Source organism: Pipistrellus kuhlii, unplaced genomic scaffold, assembly GCF_014108245.1.
Source record: "Pipistrellus kuhlii isolate mPipKuh1 unplaced genomic scaffold, mPipKuh1.p scaffold_m20_p_11, whole genome shotgun sequence".
Classification (NCBI taxonomy): Eukaryota; Metazoa; Chordata; class Mammalia; order Chiroptera; family Vespertilionidae; genus Pipistrellus; species Pipistrellus kuhlii.
The window spans coordinates 14700390-14723171 of NW_023425416.1; the positions used below are offsets into that span (position 1 = coordinate 14700390).

Here is a 22782-nt window from a genome sequence, read left to right on the forward strand (position 1 = left end):
CTTTTTCTTTGCAGGCTGACTCGAGAAAATAATGAACCAATTAATAAATAAATCAATCAGAGTCCTTGGTATAAAAGTGCTTCATATTACAGATGCTCCCACATGCCACCAGCAAGCTCACTGCATGGTCATCTCGCCAAAAGTGCCTCCTGCTTCCTCTGGGAGCAGAGCACCGGCCTCCTGGCGAAATAGCATATGGAGTGAAAAGGGCGACCTCAGGAGTCACAGGGACAGCATCACAGTGCAGGAGACATCGTGCAGGAGATAAGCCCCATGTGCACGAAGGTAAGAACACCAACCTGGCCCATCTGATAGTCTCTCTGCTTTTCTAATCCATTACAACTTCCAATCACCTGTCCATACCAGGTCAAAGGAAGACCTGGGAACTGAACATTCACAAAGTCTGCCTTCTGGAAAGTGTAACATTTAAGTGCTTTTCATGGAATGAAAACCAGTTAATTTCTCATCATAGGTCTGCCACATCCTCCCATGTGACTTGGGATATTTTATTTAACTTATATGAATATCATCACTCCCGAAGTAAGGACAATCATATGGTACATACTCCCCTGCCCCACCACCACTACCACCACCAAATGGATGCCAGGATTAAATGAGATAGTCATAGCCCTCAAAATCCTACCTCACCTGACAGGCACACCTTGTAATGCTGAGTCAAGATCCTGTAACTCCTCTCAAACCATGACCTGAGACAGGGTGTCGCCCTATCTGGGATGTGACTGAGAGTCAAGGTCAAACCCTGCCCTTGGGGCTGGGGCATAAGAAACCTGTAAAGTACAACTGAGAGGGCCTCAAACCAAGGAGGACTTTGCTGATTTTAATGGCTAATGATGCCTTGAAAAGTTGAATGAATAGAACCCAGACTCCAGACATCCATCTTGCTAAGACATTTCTAAGAGTGTGGTGGTGTGTCTGGACATTTACACAGGAGGGTGTGCCTCTCGAACCACCTGCCCTACAGTTCAGTGTCCCTGTAAGTCAGAAGGTCCCAGAAAAAAATTGGCACACAAAGCCAAAAAAAAGTGAAGAATATAATAAATGGCTGGCATTTAATAATGACGACAGAATGCTTATGGCAGTTACAAGAGATTTCCTTGAAAGCCATTAATGAAGAGGAACATAAACCATGTCCTAGCAGCAGCCTCTTGTCCAGGGTCCTCCTCTGACACAAAAAGATTAAAACAACAACGAATCCAGCTGGCTGACAATTCCAAAGGGGAAGTTGCTCCAGGTCTTCTGTCCTCTCTGCCATCTTAGATGGGAGCCTCTCCCAAGATCATCCCCGCCCCACCCCACCCCCGCCCACCCAGAAGAAGGCAGGTGTGGCCAAAGATGGTTAGAGTTCAGCCCCTCTGTGGACAAAGAAACACCCACTCCTGTGCCCCCTCAGATTCCCAGCCTGGACACCCTCCTGCTGCGAAGGTACCATAATTCTGCTAGCAGCATTGTATTATCTTTCTCTTTGGCCAAGGCTGCTTTTAACCTCCTTCCTAATGGGTGTCTAAATCTTCAGATGATCCTTCATTTTTTTCCCTTCAGTCATTCAGTCCTTCCTGGAATATATATTGAGTGCCAGCTGTGTGCCTAAGCACCAGTCACAACACCGAAAAGCAGATGTGGTCCCTGCCTCACGGAGCTCACAGTCCCCAAAGGAGGCAGAGGCTAAGGACGCAATTATAAATAGAATCAACCACTCTGTGTTTGCAAGAGTGCAGGCCAAAATAATGATAAGGCCCAACTGGGGTCATCTTCTCCAACAGTGTGAAATCCTTCATGAAGCTAAAGAAGCCCAGGAGGCCTGACACCCTTACAGGAACAGCATCATCATCTTAATAATACAAAGGAACCAGAGACTCCAATGAGCGAAGAAATTTGTAAGAAAAAAAAAGAGCAGTATTTAAATCTGTGTTTTTCTGTCTTCAGAAGATGTTCTTTCAACAGCTAATATCTACCTCATCCAGAATGTTAATCAGCAAGATAATCAGACATAAGAAATCCTCTTTTTATCCTTGTAATCAAAGGGCCATTGTGACCAGACAAAAGCTGTCTGTGGACCTCTCTTCTCTTGACCTGGGTTTCGGAAAATATTACTATGAAGCTGTAATTTCTCCTCCTCAAGTCTTGCTCCTTTTTAATCAGATCAACTTCTATGTGTCAGCCAGTCTCATGTAAAACAAGGTGACAAAAGGCTTTAAAACCCAGGGGGAAAAATGTTATGGCTGTATGTCCTGTCACCTGAAATCTTTTAGGAAACAAGATAAATTAAGAATACACTTATAGCCATGACATAATCACTTCCAAATAAGTCAGAGCAAAGGTTTAATATGGTTCTGAATTTCTTTTATCTATACAGCAAACTAAGGTCAGGAGTAAAACAAGTGATTTCAGTTCCAGTTATGTTCTTAGCATCACATACACACACGCACGCGCGCACACACACACACACACACACACACACACACAAGCGCGCGCACACATGTCCTTTATTATTCATAAGATTCCCTTTCAATCTAAACTGATAAAATTATTTACCGGGAGGAAAGTCTATGAATGATCCAATCAATCAATCTTGCCTTAAAGTTACACCTTTTCAGTGTTAAAGTAGGAAGTTTATATCTATCTTGAGGGAGAAAAGAATATAAAAAGAATTTCACTTTCAGAGATGCTTCCCTTAGGACAATGCTATGTCTGTAGAAGTTGCTGAATTTTCTAAAAAAAAATAAAAATAAAAAAATTGAGTGCAACCCCTCTGGGAAAAGAACTGCTCTCTCTCCAGGAAAATAAATCACCAGATCAGAGTCTTTGTTCTGGGTCAGGGCAGAATGTCACTCAGTCCCCACCTCACTCACCTGAGGGAACAGGAAGTCTAAAAAGCACATGACTTGCCCAAGGTCAGACAGAGGGCTAGCAAAACTTCCAGGCACCCGGCTACTAATGTGAGACTCCAAGGAGGAAAACCATTTTTTTATTTCCTTCTGTTAAGGACTACCAGCAAGAGAAAGGACTTTTTTTTTTTTTTTTCAAGATTGTTTGTTTATTTGATGTTGTTTTGTTTCTCTATGAACAAGTGAAATGTAAATTCTATGATGTTCCATGAGAGGCTGACAGCATAGCATGTGAAGATATTCTAAGGAGATGATTATGAAAGAAGTTCACTTTCTGCTAGATACAAAATTCAGATAGGACCCCAATGCACACCCGTTTTTGCTGTCAAATACTCATTTTCAGAGCCTGGTTATATCTCCCTCCAAACGCCCACTGTATGGAAGAAGCTCCTCCTGCCACAGGCACATCGAATCCCCGGCTCTGGCACTGACGGCTAGGAAGTGAGTGGGAACCTGCTCGAGAGGGGAATCTAAGTTGCAAGAGCTGTTTTTCATCCAATTTTTCTCCTTTCTAATTTTAAAGATGTTTTCGCTATAAAGATGCCTCTTTCAATAAAAATAACTAAACAGCTATTTATTTAATATCGTATTAAGTAAACATCATTATGTTCATAATTAGTATATTCATATATTTGTAACTACATATTAAAGAGCAGAAACATATCATTAGGATGAGGAAAATTAGCAATTTTTTTAAATTTACTGCAAAGAACAGCAAATGCCAACTGTTCCTTCCACTAAAAGGCCGCCATTAGTCTATGAAAATGTCTTTGATTATTACTGCAAAAACTGCATCACTTCTGGTAAAGCATAAGTATTCATTTTAAGGAAGAATCAGCTTCCTGCATTACTGACAATGCACAACTCTGGTGATCAGCTGTGGGTCTTAGTGTTGTATCACCATCACACATTTCGATGGATTTTAACCAATATCTGTGGACATCTGACTAGTTGACATGTGCCTACTCTTGTGGAGCTTATGTTTTGCAGGAGAAGACATAAAAATAAATAAATAAATCTTAGGGGGGGGGGGTAGTGAGACAGGAGCACAGGCTGGAAGGAAAGAGTTGGAGGTGACTATTCATCCACATGTAATGCTGGGAAGGTTAGATAGCGCTCCATAAGGTACATGAGGAGTTCAGATCTTATTCTTAAACCTAGTTGTGTTTCTGTATTTAGAGGATGGATCCAGTTGCCAAATGAGGGAGTGTTTCCCTTATGTACACGTTTCTATCATAATAATATCAGTAAACTGATGTGTAATCATTTCCACTGAATCATTGCCTTTTATTGAGCTTTCTTTAATTTCATAGATATCTGGGTCAGAATTTACGAGTCTGGAAAATTCCATTTTGAAGTATTTGATAGACCTTTTAAATAAGCCTATGATAACTTAAATTTATATCCCTATACGATTGTGTCCATTGCAAATTAAGATTAATGTTGTAAACTGCAATTCCATGAGCCAACGTAACTTATTGGTCTTTGGAGCCAGATAAACCCAGTTGTAAATTCTGACTCATTCCACCCACTGCTGCATGACCCTGGGCCCAGCATGTGGCCTCTCAATCTTCAGTTTCTCAGTATGTAAAACGGAGATAATAGCAGCACACATCTCACTGGATTGTGAGGAGAAGAAAAAAATGAAATCGTGCCTGTGGAGCACTGAAGCCATTGCCTGCATTTAATACATGTTTTATAATGCCACCTATGACTCTTAGCATTGTTACCAAATCTATTAGTGCTCATCAGCCAACAAAGAGAAATGTCCTAAAATCCTTACTCATGAAAGGAGTTTTAAATGGGAGAATGAGGATTATCATATCCCAGGTGTGTGCTTGGAACTATGCATATATTATGAAAGCCTGTATCACAAACAAACCTGAAAGTAGAAAAAGTAAGAATTCATTCATCTATGTACCTATCAGGTACTTTAATAATAAGCTTAAATAGAGGTTAGGGAATTTCAAGTTGAGTTGTGTCCTTTCTGGGTTGCCATCAGAGTCAAGTTTAAAGGATTCAATAGCAGTTGGCAAATCCCTAGATCACAAGACCCTCAAGTGAAAAATCAGCAACGGAAAGGCATTTCCATTGCTTTCAGATGCTGCTACTGAAAGATCCTGATGCAATTTCTGGGGCTGCCTGTGACCTCTGTGGTCAGCCAACTTAATGAAAGACACCACGGTTTCTGGAAATGTACCGTGGGACTCTGAGTATTATGATTAATGAAACCACTGACTGTTTACTTAATTAATGTAGATATGCAAACATTGTCTGGTGTCCTAAAATGCCCCATTCCAACCTGGCTGAAGTTTGAAACGCCAGAATCACACTGTGCTTAGGAAAACAATAAAACTGAACATAAAAAGTATTTCTTAATTGGAAAATTTAATAAATTTTGAATTTGTGGTTTTTATAGTGTTTTAAATTATTATTTAAAACAAATGTGTCTTAAACAAATATTTATTTAAAACAAATATCCCCAGCTTTGAGAAAGCCCAGTTAAGAAATCCAAGGATCTCATAAGAACCAATGACTTTTGGGTAGGAAAGAAAGTGCTTTCTACAGCAATCATTCAGAATTCCGTAGCAAGCATTGCCTTCAGTTCAGTACGCATGTTCACGATAAAGAAAAAAAGGCTGCAATGAGAAATTTGAGGACAATGAGGAAAACACTTGGCTGTTCATTATTGATGACATTAGAGATAAGTGACCCAGAGTTTCTAAACTTACACCTGTTTTAAAAAAAGGTCTTTCTAAAGAACCTCTAAAAAGAGGGTTGCTAATGTGGGAATGTTGTACATGTGCATAAAAGGTAACTTTGGAAGAAGAAGTAATGCCATTATTTCTTCCTGAACTATAAAGTAAGATGAATATGCAAAGAAAGCCATATCAATTATCATTGCTGTAAAATTGCACTTTTGTCTTTATTTTGTTAAGTCTTTATTGTTGAAAGTATTATATATGTCCCCCTTTTGCCCCCCATTGACCTCATCTAGCCCACCCCTGCCCCCACTCCCCAAGGCCTTCTCCACCCTATCATCTGTGTCTACAGATTATACATCTATGCATACATGTTCTTTGGTTGAGCACTTGCACTTTTGTCTTTACATTTGTTAATATTAATACCTTTATCTGGATGGTACTAATACAATTGATCTGTAGAAATTATAAACTTTTGAGAAACAATGTTTACATTTCAAGATTTTATTTTAAAAATTCATTTTTCTCTTTCTTTCAGAGGAAAGATGGCCTTGTATGGTTCTTTTGGAACAAGGAAGACAATATTGTACTCACAGCTTATGTGATGCAGAAGATCAAATCACTGTGGGCTGCCCTGTTTTGTGTGGTTTATCATCATTTTCTTTTCTTCTTTTTAATAATGGTTTCTTAATACCAATTTAATTAGATTCAATAAATTTGGTATTTTTAGAATACCTACTACATGAATCAACCAATACTAAGTTACAATAAGGAAATTTATAAAAATCAATCAGAATAACCACAATGTCCATTACAGAACAAAAAATAAGTAGGTATGTGAAGAAGCAAAAAAAGTACATTTAAAAAAAGGCACTTCAAAATAAGAAAGCAGTAAACAATACAAACATGACTCAGGTACTAGAATTAGCAGAGAAGGAATAATAATAATAATAATAATAATAATAATAATAATCTACTGTAGGTATGTTCAAGGACATAAAATAAAACATAAATATAACTGGTGCATGTAAGGGGAATTTCAGCAGGAAATGGAGAGTATAAAAAGTTGAATTAAAAATTCTAGGACCAAAAATATAATATATAAAATAAAATATTGACTGGATGTGTTTAACAGCAGATTGGAGATTACAGAAGAAAGGGTTAGTAAACTTAGAGACCGATTAATAGAAAGTGGACCTGTGGGATAATATTAAGCAATCTAACATAGATGTGACTTAAGATTCAGAAGAAAATATAAAGAGAAATAGGTAAGATTTTGAGAAAATAATTACTTAAAAATTTTCAAATATGTTGAGAATATTCAAGAATCCTGGCAAACTCAAATCAGACTAAATGCAAAGAAAATAACATCTAGGAACACCTCTAACTTATCAAAGTTTATAGTATATTAAAATCAAAGATAAGGAGAAAAATCTTGAAAGCAAAAGAGAAAAATGATACACTGCATTCAGTAGTAGCTTAGCACCAAAAGGCGGACAGGCACAAAAGCAAAAGATCTGGATAGTAAATACATGAGGCTTTATAGGCCTTATGGTGCCAGTTACAACTACTCAATTTCCCCACTGCGGCTCAAAAGCAGCCAGGACAAGATATAAATAAAGGGGCATGGTGTTATTCCAATAACACTTCATTTACAAAATCAGGCACTGGGCTGGATTTGACCCAAGGGCCCTAGTTTGTAAACTCCTCTTCCAGATCAAGACTGAATTCAAGTGCACTATCCATATAGTTATTTGAGGTGATTCCTTGCCCATAGACTACAACATCCACTATGTGTTGTATAAATATTGAATAAATCATTCTGTGCTGTATCCAAAAAAATAAAATTAAACTGAAAAGGAAGATTACTATTTTCCTGAAGGATAAGGGTTACCTCTGAGTTTGTAGCTGTCCCTAAACTCAGTCCTAACATGTACTGAGTTCTGAATAATGTTAAATTTTCACAAAAGTACACTTAGAGGAATAAAATTAACAGGATAGGAAGTAATAAGCATCAGAAAAGGCAAAAATAAAATATCTTTAGAGATTATCAAGATTATTATGTAGAGAAAATCATTTTAATTTTTCACTTAAGGAAAATAAAGATAATATGGATTCCTTGTGTCTAGGGAAATTTCTTCTAACTGCAGTAGAGGTGAACCTGGAATCTCCCTCCATCAAGGCAGCTCTTCAGGGATTTGCTCCGGTGCACCTTGGAATCCCAGACTGGGAGAGGTCTCCTGTCGTGCACTGTGATAATACCCTGTGCTCCCCTTTCCTGTCATTTACCATCGTCAAAATCTAATGATTATTCCTGTTGCCATGTCTTTATCATTTCTCTCTCGCATTCGATGGTGAGCTCTGTAAGAACAAAGACAGCACCTGCCGAGCTCACGGTCATATGCACAGCGTAGTGCTGACTACAGGAGGTCACTGATAACTCTTCGTTGAATGAATTACAGGACATGAGACGGCTGAGGTCTTAGAAATTACCTAGATTCTACAAGCATGTCATTTTACAGCTGAGCAAAGAGACCACAGCAAACAGATCTTGGAGCATGTAATGACCCAGTTGGGACTGGCACTACCAGAACCCACATCTCCAGGTCACCAGGCCAAAGCTCTCTCTGTTGGATCAAGCTGCTGAGCAGTAGTCAGTGAGCATAGCACGTGAGCACCAAACAAGTGAATAGCACAAACCTCCAAGGCACGGCACTGGCCTTATGAGAAGTGATGATGTTCTAGCTAAATGAACAAGAACAATAGTGTGTGTGTCTATGGTTTGTAACAACTGAGAAATGACTTTGATTTTAAAGTGCTCACACGCAGCGTTTCCTCAGAAACTATTTACACATCAGTGCTGGGAATTAATGACGAGTGGCAAGTCCTAACTAAGAACACCTAATGTAAGATCGTAAAATGCAGAGAAATGTGACCGCCCCTGCCAAGCTGATAAAAAGAGAGGAGAAGAAAAAAGAAAAGAAAAAAGCCAGAGGCATGCCCCATAGTTGTATCAGGAGAAAAGACTGATTTTAATACAAAGAGCCTGAAAATGTCCTCTCCTCATTGATTTCTCCGATAGGTGCAGCCCCATCTTTCTTCTTTACTGTACAGAACCAACCAGCTGTCTCCATACAGTCACCACGGAGGGAACAGAGTCAATAACTATGGATGGAGCCAGGTGGGCACTGGGAATGTCAGGGGGAACACTTTGCAAAGTATATGATGGTGTAACCACTGTGCTGTTCACCTGAAACCAATACAAAATAATATTGAAAGCAAACTGCAAAAATAAAAATAATAACAATACATTAAAAAAACAAACAAACAAACAAACAAAACACCCTCCATTTCCAATTCCAGAGCCTCTGTGTCCACTCCCACTTCATTATCCCTTGGACTGTCACCAGGCTTTTTTTTTTTCCTATCAATAAAGAGGGAATATGAAAATTGACCATCACACCATCACAAATATGACGGTTCCTGTAGCCACAAGATGGCAGTGCCCAGTCCTCTCAGCCTTGCCAGAGTCCTCCAGTCCTTTCAGCCCCACAGGAGGGTGGGGGGATGGGAGGTGGCAGGCACACGGTATAGCCAGACCCACCCTCTGCCTCCTAGCCACCCAGGGCCAGTCTGAGGCACAGGTAAGCCTCAGATGCCGGCTTCCCAGCTGCCCAGGGCCACCTGAGGCTCAGGTAACCAGGGCCAGCAGAGGCTTGTGTTGCTGGCAGTGGCAGCAGCAGAGGTGTGTTGGGGGCATTGCCTTCCCCTGATTGCTGGGTTGCTTCCTGCCCATGAGGGCTTCCTGACTGTGAAGGGGGACAGATCTGGTTTAGGGGCCCCACCTACAGTGTATGAATTTTCATGCACTGGGTCTCTAGTATACTATAGAAAACGCTGTAATGGAAAAGGCTTCTGCAGGATACACAATTCAAAACCACAATTTTCCCCACTGTGCACCAGGACTGTGCAATTGGCACTTATTTGAGGCAGTTTTCAAAGTAAATATGTTTTCCATTCAAAGATAATCAAGTTTTTAGTAAACTGTCAAAAAAAACACACAAACAAACAAACAAAAAAACTTAGGTCTTCTTCATAGCTGGCAGAAAACCCAAAAAGGAAAAGTAAGAGGGGGAAGAGAGTCTGAGTTATACTGCATGTGTAGACCTAGTCTTCTGGAAATCCATCAGTAGCTAAGATAATCAGGGCTAGGATCCATCCCCACCACCCCGCCCCAAGCCCAAGGAAGATTTTGCCATCAAAATAATGAGGGTGAAACCCTAAAATAATCGTGCGTGATAATTAAGACAGTGTCTAAAGCTCTGTTTTTATCACCATCATTAACCTCACATGTGCTGTACATTAAAAACCTATGTTCATTCAAAACACAAACTATAAAAGGGAAGATGCCACTTTAACAAGGCCTGTGTTGACATCAATTATAACTGAAAGTCGCCCTAATGGAGGTATCAGGGAATAAAGAACAAAAGGCCCATCGAGAACCCATGGAGGGCATCTTAAAGGGGACACCAGAGGCTGGGATGACACCAGCATCCACACAAGCTTTGCAGCCAGTGACCACCGGGTAGCCGTGCTTCCTCCGGAGGACGCTGCACTGCGGTTGCTCACACGCGCTGCCCTTCAAAGGCTGTGTTTTGCTTTTGGCAGATACAGTTTTTGTTAGGAACTATTATAACAACCTGATGCCAGACTTAGGGGCCTTACAGAAGGGACTGCCAACTTCCAGGCCATACGCAAACCCCTGGGGAAAGTGTTAAACCTCTGGAGAGACAAATGAAAAACAAAATGCTGGCAACAGAGGAACCATAACTTTCCAGTGATAACTTTCGAAGATTCTGCCAAGAAAAACAAAACTTCCACTTTTAAAATACATGGAGGTACAGTGGCACAAAACCTCCAAGCTGACGGAAAAGAACGGGCAGATGCATCAACCCTTTGGTTTTTGGAGAGCAGAGGGCTCAGACTGTATAACATGAAACAACACAGGTTAGGAAGTTCCACAAAAACATTCTTTAAAAAACAAGCTCGCAGCTCCCTTTGCTCTTACTGAGCTAATCGTGCGGAGACCTTCTCAGCATTATTTTACGGTGAGCAGATGGTAGCCTGAAATTTTTTTGATATCAACAATCCACTGCCAGGGGTTGCCAAGAGGTCAGCAGAACCCAGATTAACAATTGATCAGCTCTAATGGACTGTCATAGCCATAAACTCAGAGCCCGTGCACAGACCTGCTACCCCAGGAACAGCAACGGGGCTGACACCCAAGCTGTTAACAGACTAGTGCTTACTAGCACCGCCCTGCAGCTTCAAAACCTTCACGGAAGCCGCTGGGCATTCCTCAGTGCACATCCATCCTCTGGAAGGCCTCTCTCTTTCAGCCTTCCACGAAAGCGCGCGGTTTACTCTGACCGGGAGATTTCACGGAGGACTGAGGTCTGGGCAGTGAAGGACACTCTGCAATATGGACTGGTTATTTCAGCATCCACTCTTGTGTTCAGACCACAGCTGAGCCCCTGATATTTCTCATGTCCTCATACAAAACAGACGGCAGGGCCCCCCATCCTTGTTCCCAGGAAAACAAAAGCTGTAACACTTCGGAGACTCATTTTCTCGTGCTCTGTTTTCCCCCCCAGAGAACTCCAAGGCTGCATTTGTGTTTACAGGACTGCCTCTGACAAGGAACCGCTTGTGCTACAGCAGGGTTTTATTGTGAAGCTTCAATAATGGGAAGGAAGTCAGAACACTCTGGGAAGATAACAATAGCTCCAGACAAACAAAAAAGAGCGAGCGGATCAAGGTTAGTTGCGCTAAACCACAGAACATGTTTCCGCAGCTGAAGAACAGAAATCCCCTAAAGTCCATTAAAGTGTTCCCTCCCTTGCCCATCTGCCTGGACTAGACAACTGGTCTCAGCATAAAACTGACTGGGAGACACAAACACCAGATTTTACGAAACAGCCCTGACTTCCAAGAATCCTCTCTTGCCCTCCTGCAAACTTACTCCTTCCAATTGGACCGATGGATCCAAATATTTAGTCCAGAGAAACCCAAGAACAAGGACATTCTCTTACATAAACACAATACAAGGCTCAAAATCAGGAAAGTCAACATTGATGCAATATTATTGTTGAATGCATAGCCAATATTCAAATCTTTGCTTTTGGTTCAGAATCCAGTTTAGGGTCTCACTTTGCATTTAGTTGTCATGTGTCTTTAATGTCCTTTAGTCAAGAATAGGTACTCAGTGTTTTTAGGTGTTTTTTTGTTTTGTTTTGTTTTGTGTTTGTTTTGTGGTGTGTTTTTGTTTGTTTGTTTGTTTGTTTGTTTTTTTGTCTTTCTTGACCTTGACTTTTTTGAACTGTCCAGCCAGTTACTCTGTGAAATATGCCTTAGTCCAGATCCTGCTGGCATTTTATCATGATTAGATGAAGGTACATCTTTGAGACACGCTGTGAAAGAATTCTACATGAGCAGCATTGCATCTGCCCTGGTTATCACATCTGGAGACTCTAATATCATCTGATCTCATCACTGATGATGTTAACTTTGGTTACCTATTCAAAAGAGTGTCTGCCAGCTTTTCCCCTAATAAAGTTGATATTTTCTCCTTTGTGATTAATGAGTAATTTGTGGGTGGATGCTTTAAGACTGTCAATGTCCTATTCTTCATCAAAGTTTTATCTGCTAATTTTAGTATCAACTGAAGATTCTTATCTCAATCAATCAATACCATAATTTTCTAACTCCACCATTTCTTCTATAGTTATTAATTGCCATGAGGTTGTAAGAGCTTCCCTCCTCATTTATTTATGCATTTATCTTTTTATCTACCTGTTTATTTATTATCAGAGTAGACTCATGGATTCTTAATTTATTCAGTGTTATAGTCTAAGTTGATAAGAGATTAGTTTCTGTCATTTAGTACCAGAATATTCCAGAAAAGGCTTCAGGAACTCCTGAGGAGAGAAAGACAATTTTTCCTTGGCAACACATTCAAGAGATCCTTACAATCGTCACTCTTACAAAGGTGCTTCCTGATGCTTTCATTAAACCCGCCGTGGCCACTCTAGAAAGTCCAGATCCTCCGAAGAGCAGGCACACGGAAGTCAGTGTGGCCAGTAAATGGCCCTGGATCTTCCTGGAGCCTCCACATGGTTGTAGCTATAGGAAGCACAATGCTTCTTGCTAGATTCAGCTGATTTCTCTGTTCTTTCTCTTGCAGTTCTGCTCAGAAACCTGAGCTGGCTTCCCCATCCTTCTCCAATGTTACCAACAGTGACTAGAACAATTCCACCTCCCCCTGCAACTTCTTGTGCTTGGCTATATTCCAGGCTCTATTTGCTTCATATGTTGGGGTTTATGACTAAAAATGAACCCCAGATAGTAGATTTGACATTTTCTGCTTCCCCTTCAGACCTATTCTTCACCCTCTTCACCCAGAAGGCTGAATCAAGTCAACTATACTGGCATGTGGATTCAGCCGATGGTGGGTACCCGCAAGATATAAGAAGTCTAGAGATTATTGTTGGGGTATCTTTCCCCAAAACTGCCAGATCATCATGGCGGCACCCCTCTATCAAGTACCCTTTCCATATAGCTACTCTCCCTGGCTATTAGAAACCTCTCAGTCCCCTGGCTCCTTCAGACCAGGAGTGTGGCTTGACCTGGGGTACAACACTATACATGTTGGTTTCATTTACCACACATTTGTAAATATTCCCTTTATTAAACTTCCATCAATTACCACAGTAGAGTGTTCATGCTTTTACCCACAAGGCAAAAAGAAAACCAAGGTAGACAGTAATGATGACAAGAGGTAGACCCATGGGACAGAGATACAGCCAAAGCCTATCTTAGGTATCACTATCTTTTCTTTCTCCTGTCTTTAACTTTTTCATATATCACTATTTCCCAATTGTCACCACTAAAAGAGTTATGTTCTATCGAAATACAGACTTAAGGATTCAGGTTTACTCCCTCTGTTTTTTTCTAGAAGTAAGGAGAGGCCACACAACTCAAGAGCGACAATACAGATAAAATCTCCTCCAGGAGAGACACAAAGGAACCTCCAAGTATTATTCACTTCACTGTCCCCTACTACTATGTTTTCTCTCTACAAGACAACATCAAAAGCCTTCTCAACCAGACACAGGGTGCCATGATTAGATATGTGATTACTACATGAAATTTATTAAATGGATGTTCAAATCCCACATCTTTGAAGGACTGAATTTTTAGATATAATTAAAAGTCAACTTAACATTAGATCCATCACAACATTCCTTTCAATCGCGTAAGCCAAGGAAATGTCTATATTCTGCTATCTATCTTATCAATTTACCATTAAGAGCTCTGGTGATTAGTGTTAGTTGGCTGATTAACTCTCCCAGAATTGGGGAGGAATCCATCAAAATCTGGTTATGTGCATGAGCTTGTGTTATCCCACTGCAATTATCATGGTGGACAATGGTTGAGTTCCCTGTCTTGCCTTATCAAAAAATAGACACATTTATTCCAACTCAGTGTCATCCTCTCAAAGCCTTTCTTTCCCAGCCACTGACCCCTGGAATTCCTGGTACACTGAGTGTTCCTCCTTTGGCAGAAAACAATGAATTTGAACTATAATCACGTACCTGCAAGTCTGCATCGAATTCATGTTTCAGGTGTGCTTCTTCCGCAGCCTCCACCAGGCGCTGGAAAGACAGAAAGCAACAGGAAAGATTACAAGTGTGGCCTGGACCCCATCCCACAATATGAAAAGACTGAGCTTTCTCTGCTGCCCCCAAATGACAGAGAATATCATGTTCATTGTGACTGGTACCTTGACGCCCATGACACTGAAAATGGTAACATCAGTGTCAAAATTAGCTTTTGCCTTCATTATTCAACCATAATTCTTCCAACAGATATTTCTTGTTATGGGTGTATAAAGACACACACGTTCCACATCCGTTTTTGTATAAAAGACATTGGCCCTGGAGGCCAGATATAGACTCCAAAACCTACCTAGAAAGCACATTCCTTGGGCAGAGAGGGCCCTTAGTCAAGATTTATTGAACTGAACTGACTTCAATTCTAAATGGACTAACTTCCCCAATGCTTTGAAAAACACTACTTATTTTAATTGCCTGCCTCAATCAAGGTCAATCTTTTTCTGCACCCAGTTCCAGTATGTAATTATCAGGTGACAGTTATTTGAATTTTATGGGACATCAATGCCATTTTGACAATCTTCATCCCAATAATAAAATCACTGAAATTAAACATACAATTATTCTTCTTGGCCAACTAAATTCAACCACTTCATATTCTTATGAAAACAACTTAATGAAATTCCATTTAACAATTATTCAACAACCAAAATCATTTCACTTTAATTTGAATTTGCCAGTAAGTTATTTCCCACCAAGAAAATGCAAACAAGAAGATACTGCAGAAAACTTATTTGATGAAATAATATTTCACTGAAATTTCATTGAACTAAGAGCAAAATCTTTCTATCCAAATAAGAATTCAACCATTTCTGTTTTTCCCATGGTTAATCTTGTAGCCCATGCTACCTTTAACTTGCTTCCGCTTGACATTATATGGACCTGAATTTAAAAGAACATGTTTCAACAACAACAACAAAAAAGATAACATTGGTATTAATCTCTAAATGATCACAAATCCACAGATAAATGTTCCATAAACAATTATTAAATTGGACATAGAAATGTGCCACCGTGCCAAAACTGGTTTGGCTCAGTGGATAGAATATAGGCCTGCAGACTGAAAGGTCCCAGGTTCGATTCCTGTAAAGGGCATGTACCTTGGTGGTGGGCACATCTCCAGTAGGGAGCATGCAAGAGGCAGCTGATCGATGATTCTCTTTCATCGATGTTTCTAACTCTCTATCCCTCTCTCTTCTTCTCTGTAAAAAAATATCAATAAAATATATTTTTTTTAAAAAAGAAAGAAATGAAGAGGTTGAATATGGCTGGGTAACTTTGGGCTCCTTATAGAGCATTAAAGTCTTCTCTCTTCATAGGGGCATACAAGGAAAGAGATAGGCCAGCCAGAGACCATGCTGTCGCAGACAGGAATCTGGAGAGCTGGATAATCTGGCACCTCACACTCCCTGCAGGTGGTCAGAAAGTGGCTTCTCCATCTCTGGTCCTTTGAAGAATAGCCCCCAGGAAGAGGACAGGGCTGGCGACCGAAGAATGTGTTCTAACTCCAGCCACGATGCAACACCCTACAACTGTGAGATTTGGGGCAAGACCCTTCCCCTCTCCGGGTCATTTCTTCACCTTATGCACATGAAAAGGTGACCCTGGAGCAGAGGTTCTCAAAGTGTAGTCCCCCATTGGCAGCATCAGTTTCACCTGAGAGCTTGTTAGAAATACACCTTCTTGGGCCCCCTCCAGTCCTGCAGAATTGAGAGCTCTGGGGGTGGGCCTGGCGGTCTGTGTTAACAAGCTCTCCTGGTGGCTGATCCACTGGCTAAAAACACCACTGAGCCCAGATCATACCTCACCCCGATGTCTTCCTGAATGAGCTCCACCAGTCCTCCGAGGTGCATCAACTCTCATGTATCTTTTCAAAACCTGGGTACACATGTATGTTCACCATAAAACATAAAGTATTTTATAGAAGAGAGGCATACAATGGAGAGGATGAGACACAGAGGGAAAGAAAATTAAGAGACACAGTCTCTGTAGATTGGATGTGTTGGTCCAAAGCTCATATTGTGTCAGCTTTCAATGGGTGGTGGTTTTCTCAGAATTGTCCCAGTCGATGAAGCTTGTCAATCTCCTGGGATCACAACACACAATTTGCAAATGGATCGATGTGGACCCCGACAGAGTGACTGACAGTGATATATCAAATCAATGTTTTCTTGAGAGCTTATTCTTTTAATATTTGTAATAGATTTAAAAATTGTATGCATGTATCATAAAAATCAGTCACATATTGAATGTGTGTAAACATTATGCATGTCTGAACATTTACATGATCTAAAAGTCATGCATTTTTATTATGTATTTACTGAAACACATAGAGGTTGTTTTTATCTTGGTGCTTAAGCATTCTGAGAATCCAGAAATGTCCACAAAATGTACAAATGATCAAAAGATAGAAACAAATTAATTTCACAATGACCCGGACAGATAATATTGAAAAAAAAAGTGAAGAATTGGAAATGTAGAAAAACACAAAAGCAGTATAGGACCAACACATTAGAGAACAAGATGGAAATGATAGGCAAATAAAAATCATGACAGAGCATAGCATGAAATGCATTTCTTATATTTGTGTGTTTGTATGTATATCATTCACACCATATAAAATGACGAAATATAAACATATTGTGAAGTATATTTCAACCACAAATACTACAATGCATGGGGTACAAACAGGCAACACACTGGAAACAATTCAATGAAAGTGTACTAATCACTGAGATTAGCCAGAATACTGCTATCAGTGTGGAGCAGTGAGTACAAGAGAATCTGAACCCTTCTGGCCAGTTTAATGTTAGGTTCATTTTCAAATTAGGTTGCTGCATGCCTTCTTCATTATCACAATCATATTTCTGATCACACTCACTGCAAAGCTTAGGAAATAAGAGTCAGGAAAGTACTCTGGAACAGAGCTATTTGAAAGAATATACTCTTCCCACAATCAACCATGGGGTTATCCCAACTGCACCCTGATGTCAGTGGGAGACAGGCTTATTTTTTACGAGAGAATTCCGGAGGAAACCCCAAGAATAGGATCAGCTTTTGTGCACAACAGTAATGACAAGCAGGATATCAAGAATTGTGTACCTTTTGAAAGGAACAAAGGATTGTTTATCTTTCCTCTGAAACACTCATATAAAAATAAAGGAGTTAAAAAATTGTATCTAAGAAGAAAATCATGTGTCATAAACTTGCCTAAAACAGGCTTCTGTGGATAGAGGTTCCCCTGTTAATAAAATAAAAATAAATTAAATTATCATTTTTAAAAATCAAGACACACTGGTCAGGTAGCTCAGTTGGTCATTTCATTGTCCCAATATGCCAAGGTTGAGGGTTCAATCCCTAGACAGGGCACACACAAGAATCAACCAATGAATGCATAAATGAGCAGAACATTTCCTCTTTCTAGAAAATCAATATGTTTTTTTAATTAAGACAACTCAACTTTAACTCTGATGCTTGCCAGTAAGTAAATAGCATAAAATGTCTCTTTCCTGCACAAATATCTCTATCTAATTCAAATTAAGTATGTTTTAAAAATAAGTTTAATTATCACCTGCAGGTACAAAAAATCAATTTAAATGTGCTAATATTTTAGTTATTATATAAAAAGCTGCCACTAAGCCTGAGGAAAACTGTTATTCTATTATATCTATTAGAAAGGCAATATGCTTTTAATAATAATAAGTTAATTTTCTCTTTCATGAATTCCCCTTTCGGTTGTGCAGATGGCTATAGAATTGTGACTGTGGTTTTTAATTAAAACTGAACACTGGAAATAAAAATGGCTTTAAAGACTAGTATTCAAAAGTGTGCTGCAAGGGAAAGAAGAACAAAAGTTTTGTCCACAGCCCCTTTAATGCCAAATTTTCCCCTCGCCCTTTAATGCTGACAGTTTTCCTTATTCAATATAAATGTAATACACTGGGATATACACCCTGGAATTAGAACAAAGCACCTAAATGCACAATGTTGTAATTCACAAGTTGATGTACTGTTCATTGACTTTTATATTTCTAAATCACTCTTCCTTTTCAGTGAAATAAATGTAAACAAAAGCTACCTTTATAAATAACAAATGTTAGAAGTCATGGACCCTGGACAGTGTTTATTGTCAGGGTGAAGTCACCACTGCCTAGGGGACTAGCAGGGATATTCAAGCATTTCACTTAATATCGCATCTTATCTCTTGTTCCAACAACCCCACATAATCCCTACAACACTATAGAATGCTGTCTTCCATCTCCTCTCCCAAAGCACTGGAATAAAGACTAGAGTTAAAGACATCTTAGAGGTCAAACTTCCTGTAGTGGTCCAGCAGGGGGGAATAGGACACCAGGTCAAAGTGAAAATTCACTCAGAAGAAGAAAATAATCTTTTGTTCTGTCTGTATTTCATCTTTTTGTTCCCGGTCATTCTGGCTTTCTAGGAGGAACGAAAGGAAGATGCCACGAATGTGGGAGGGAATGGAAAATGTAATCACACAGCCTCAGTGACCTACTGTTGGACTCCTACTGGTTCCATCAGGATGAGCAAATTGTGTACAAATGAGAAAAGTTTCAATAAATAGTCCTAAAATCGGAGGGTTTATTATGGACAAAACTCTTAAAGCAAAAAAATATTAAAACCAAAAAAAAAAAAAGGACGTTTTTATTTCTCCTGCTAAAGCTGAAAAGTGTTGCTTTGTAAATGCTGTTATAATGGAATATTGGAAAATGCCAAAGCGCTTACTATGTTTAATGGTTTTCATTGAATGTTTTGCAACAATACATTTAATACTCACACCAGGGTTTTTATTGCCATTTTTTCTAGAATGAATACATAATTCTTTCTTAAATACTGTTTAAGCTCCACTAAGGGGATAACCGGGAAAATCCATAATCATTAACATGGATTTAAGCTGCATGATGATTAAGTTGGAGACAGTTTTGAATTGTCATTAATACCAAATCAATAAGAACTAAGTGTGAAGGAAAATAGCCCAAAGGAGTGATCCAAGAGAAGTAACCATTTCCACCACAAGCACACCCGGTGTGGCACGTCCTCTGTCCCTCACGCTGGATTTAGTGCCTTCTGTCCTAAGGACTAGCATTTAATGGAATGAGAGTTACAATACTATGTACATGGGATTGATGCTCTCCTAGCGCCAAGGTTCCTGGCAGGCTTGATCTCTGCATGCTGACCATCTACAGAGGTGAGGACAGAGAACACCCATATCCTCTCTATATTCACAGATTTCAAACTCAGTGGATCTTTTAAAACAAAATGAAAATTCTCCATCCTCATTAAAATGAATATAAGCACAGCACAACAGCACATCAAAAGATGTCTCCAGTAATCTGGGCAAAATGAGACTAATTTCAAGCACTCTTCTCTCCAATAAGGTCAGGAAACATTTAGCTAAAAAAATAAAAAGATGTTAAAATGTACATCATCAATTCTTCTGTCACTGAGGATAGAGTTTGTATCACTCTGTAACAGTGTAGATTAATCCTTGCTGCTTTTGTTGCTAGAGTTACTGAATGATGATTTCAATAATGTGGAACCTACTACCATGAGCCATGAAACAACAGGAGGCGGTTTCCAGAAGGGTGAGGGACAAGCACAAGGCAAGTAGCTTTTCATGGGAAGGGATGAATGACAAAGAACATGGCAGTAGGTCAGGAAGTTCCCAGAAGTGGCATTTAGGCTGAGCCCTACAGGAGAAGGGAGGTTCTTCCAGAAGGAAAGATGCTGACAGATTGTTCCAGTCTGGAACAATGGAAACATTGTCAACAAAGCTTTGGAGGCAAAAGAAAAGTTCTGGAAACAGCTGGACCTCAGAGACCTACACAGAGGCCACAGCCTTGGCTGGGTGACCATCAGGCAAGACCAGAGCAAAGGAATAACCTGGAGAGATGGACACAGTTAACAAGAAGAAACCCAACTCATTTTCCCCTCCCACTCTGACATGCTGAATCTGCCGGCAGAGTCCTATCTGAGAACTTAATGATATTTAGTAATCCTTCCTGATACAAGTGTTTTTACTTTGCAATTCCAATCGAAATGACCCATATAATTCACCAACTATCAAGATGATCGTTTCTTTAGAGAAAAACAACTTTTAAGGAGCCTCCATTATTTCTTTGTTCCTTGGAAAGAAAGAAGCTTTGCTGCACACGAATGAACATTTTGTATAAAATGACCTTCTGCTTGAAAGCCACGAAGATTGCTTTGGCTTTAGAAATAGCAAACATTTCAAAGTGGATTAGAAAAGCTAATCTATGAAGTTTCCAGAGAAAGCAGGTAACAGAGCAGTAGAGCAAACACATCTCTGTCTGGGTGGGAGCCCTCCTCCTCCCCTTCCTGTCTCTTTCAGGTCACAGGAGGCTACACCAGCCTTTGACAAGACAAACTAAGCCTGGAGTCGACATCAGAAGACACAGTCACGATCAATACCAAATTATCTTTGTTTCCACCGGAGAAACCAGTTATCAATGTGAGGCTGCTTAAATGAATACCTGTTATCAACATGAATGGCCTGTTTCCAAACCAAAGCCATCTGGCTCTACATCTGAGGCTGTATTGGCCCAAAGTGCAGCATTGGCAAAGCTTCCGGAGATGGGAACAGCCGAACTTTGCTGAAAAGGCTGCCCACGGGCCAAGGCAGCTGGGGTGGAGACAGGGAAAGAAGTCAACCTTGTCTTTCAGCCCAAGTAATTTTCCCCAGTGATGCAGCATTTTAAGGAATGGTCTTCTGCTTAGGTAACCCTCTGGGAATTGTTTAGGGTTGATAATCAAATAAAGGCTATTTAACCATAAACCTTAGAAAGTCCGCTCAGGGCCCTTCAGTTCTGAGACAGCTGACCTAGTTCTTCTGTGGACAATGGAACTGTCACTCATTTTCCAAGGGCACTGCTTAGGATGAGCCAGACTATGGCATCCGCTTGAGGATAAACATTTGTTTTACACACTGGAAACCATCTGTCCCTGAGGGCTCTGACCATGGTGAACATAATTCTGTTGCTGCCCTTAATTAGATCCTTTCCAGCACCTCCTCAGAGGTTTGGACCGGAATCCGCAATGGCGGAGCTTTGAAGGTATGGACCAACTACATGGGGACATCTGCCTACAGTAAGACAGGTAGAGCAAGAAAAGGCACACCCAAGGTAAGAGGATGATAGTCTGGGTGGAAAGTCTGTCCTATGACAGTTTCCATTCCTGATGGTGGTGACACATGCCCATCACTTCCATTCAATTTAGTTTAACAAGCATTTGTTGAGAACCTATGAAGTAACCAGAATGGCAAAAGAATTGAGTGGGACCCCGGAGATCAATGACTTCATCTTGGCCCTCAAGAAGCTTTGGGTCTTTTAAGCTTTATGGCCCAGTAGGACCAGACCCGTCTCCGAGCTCAATGACAGGGTCTGAATCCTGGTCATCCAGTTCTCTAGCTGCTCAACTCAAAACTGTTCTTCTCTCTGGGCCTTGATGTTCTTATCCGATGAACTAAAAAAAAGATCCTCTTTAGTTGATTTTCCACATGTGAATTTGATGAGAACACACAAAAAAACATTTCCTCCAGCTCTGCATGAGTGTGAGATATTGTTGCGACGGGCTGGGGGAGAGGCAAGGTTTTCAGGCACAGCACAGCTTGCCTGGAACAAGGAAACGTCAGAGTCTGTGCCTCCCACACTTGGCTCTCAGATGGGGAACTTGGAAGAACTCCTCAAGTTCACAGTTACACGGAGGTTATGTGAAAGTTAATTCCGCTGCCAAGGAAAGGACTCCAAGCCTGTGTTCTCAAAGGCGAGGCTGAGCACCTGTTCCTTAAAAACTGGTTTTCAGAATCCAGCACTCTCTTTCTCAGCTTCAGCAACAAAATCTGTGATCAGTGAGGCTGAAAATGAACTGAGGCAAGGGCCTGTATCGAAAGGCTTGACTGATGTCCTTAGAATGCCGCAGGCACAATGAGTAAGCTGTTTGCCAACACAAGCTCCTTTGATGGATGGCACTGTGAGACTTAGAGTGTGACAGGATGGTGAGTGTGGCAGGACCAGTGAGTGTAGCAGGCAGCTCCCAGCCGCTGACCCCAATCACAAGCCAGGAAAGGAAAAATATACCCTTCTCCTTGATCACGGAAAAATGAGGAACAATTTCCATGTCTACTCAGACTTTACCTGCTCAGGATGGGTTTTTGTGTAAATCTGATGCAGAAAAAATGCTATTTTAATTTCCTTTTTATTACTTCCTTCTATCTATGCTTCCAGATACTTGCGAGGCAACTTCAGTTTGGGAGGGAACATATCATATTCGTCCAGAGAGCAGCCCTGGGTCATACAACTTGACTAAATCTTGGCTCCAGCTACTTAATGAAAATAGTCTGGGCAAAAGTCCTTAATACATAGTAAATGTCCATTAATGTTAAATTCTTATTATTGTGAATGG

At 40.3% G+C, this 22782-nt stretch overlaps 1 protein-coding gene across 3 annotated transcripts in view; it reads right to left on the reverse strand.

Annotated features, from left to right (window-relative positions):
* The window catches only part of CACNA2D3 (calcium voltage-gated channel auxiliary subunit alpha2delta 3), a 773665-nt gene that overhangs the window by 536046 nt on the left and 214837 nt on the right, over window positions 1-22782 (reverse strand). For all 3 annotated transcript variants that reach the window (XR_004986777.2, XM_036430835.2, XM_036430833.2), the window contains exon 4: window positions 14263-14322. Coding sequence is in view for 2 of the 3 variants with exons in the window: in XM_036430835.2 (XP_036286728.1) it covers window positions 14263-14322 (60 nt within the window). In the remaining variant the exon portion in view is untranslated. The remainder of the gene's footprint in view (window positions 1-14262; window positions 14323-22782) is intronic.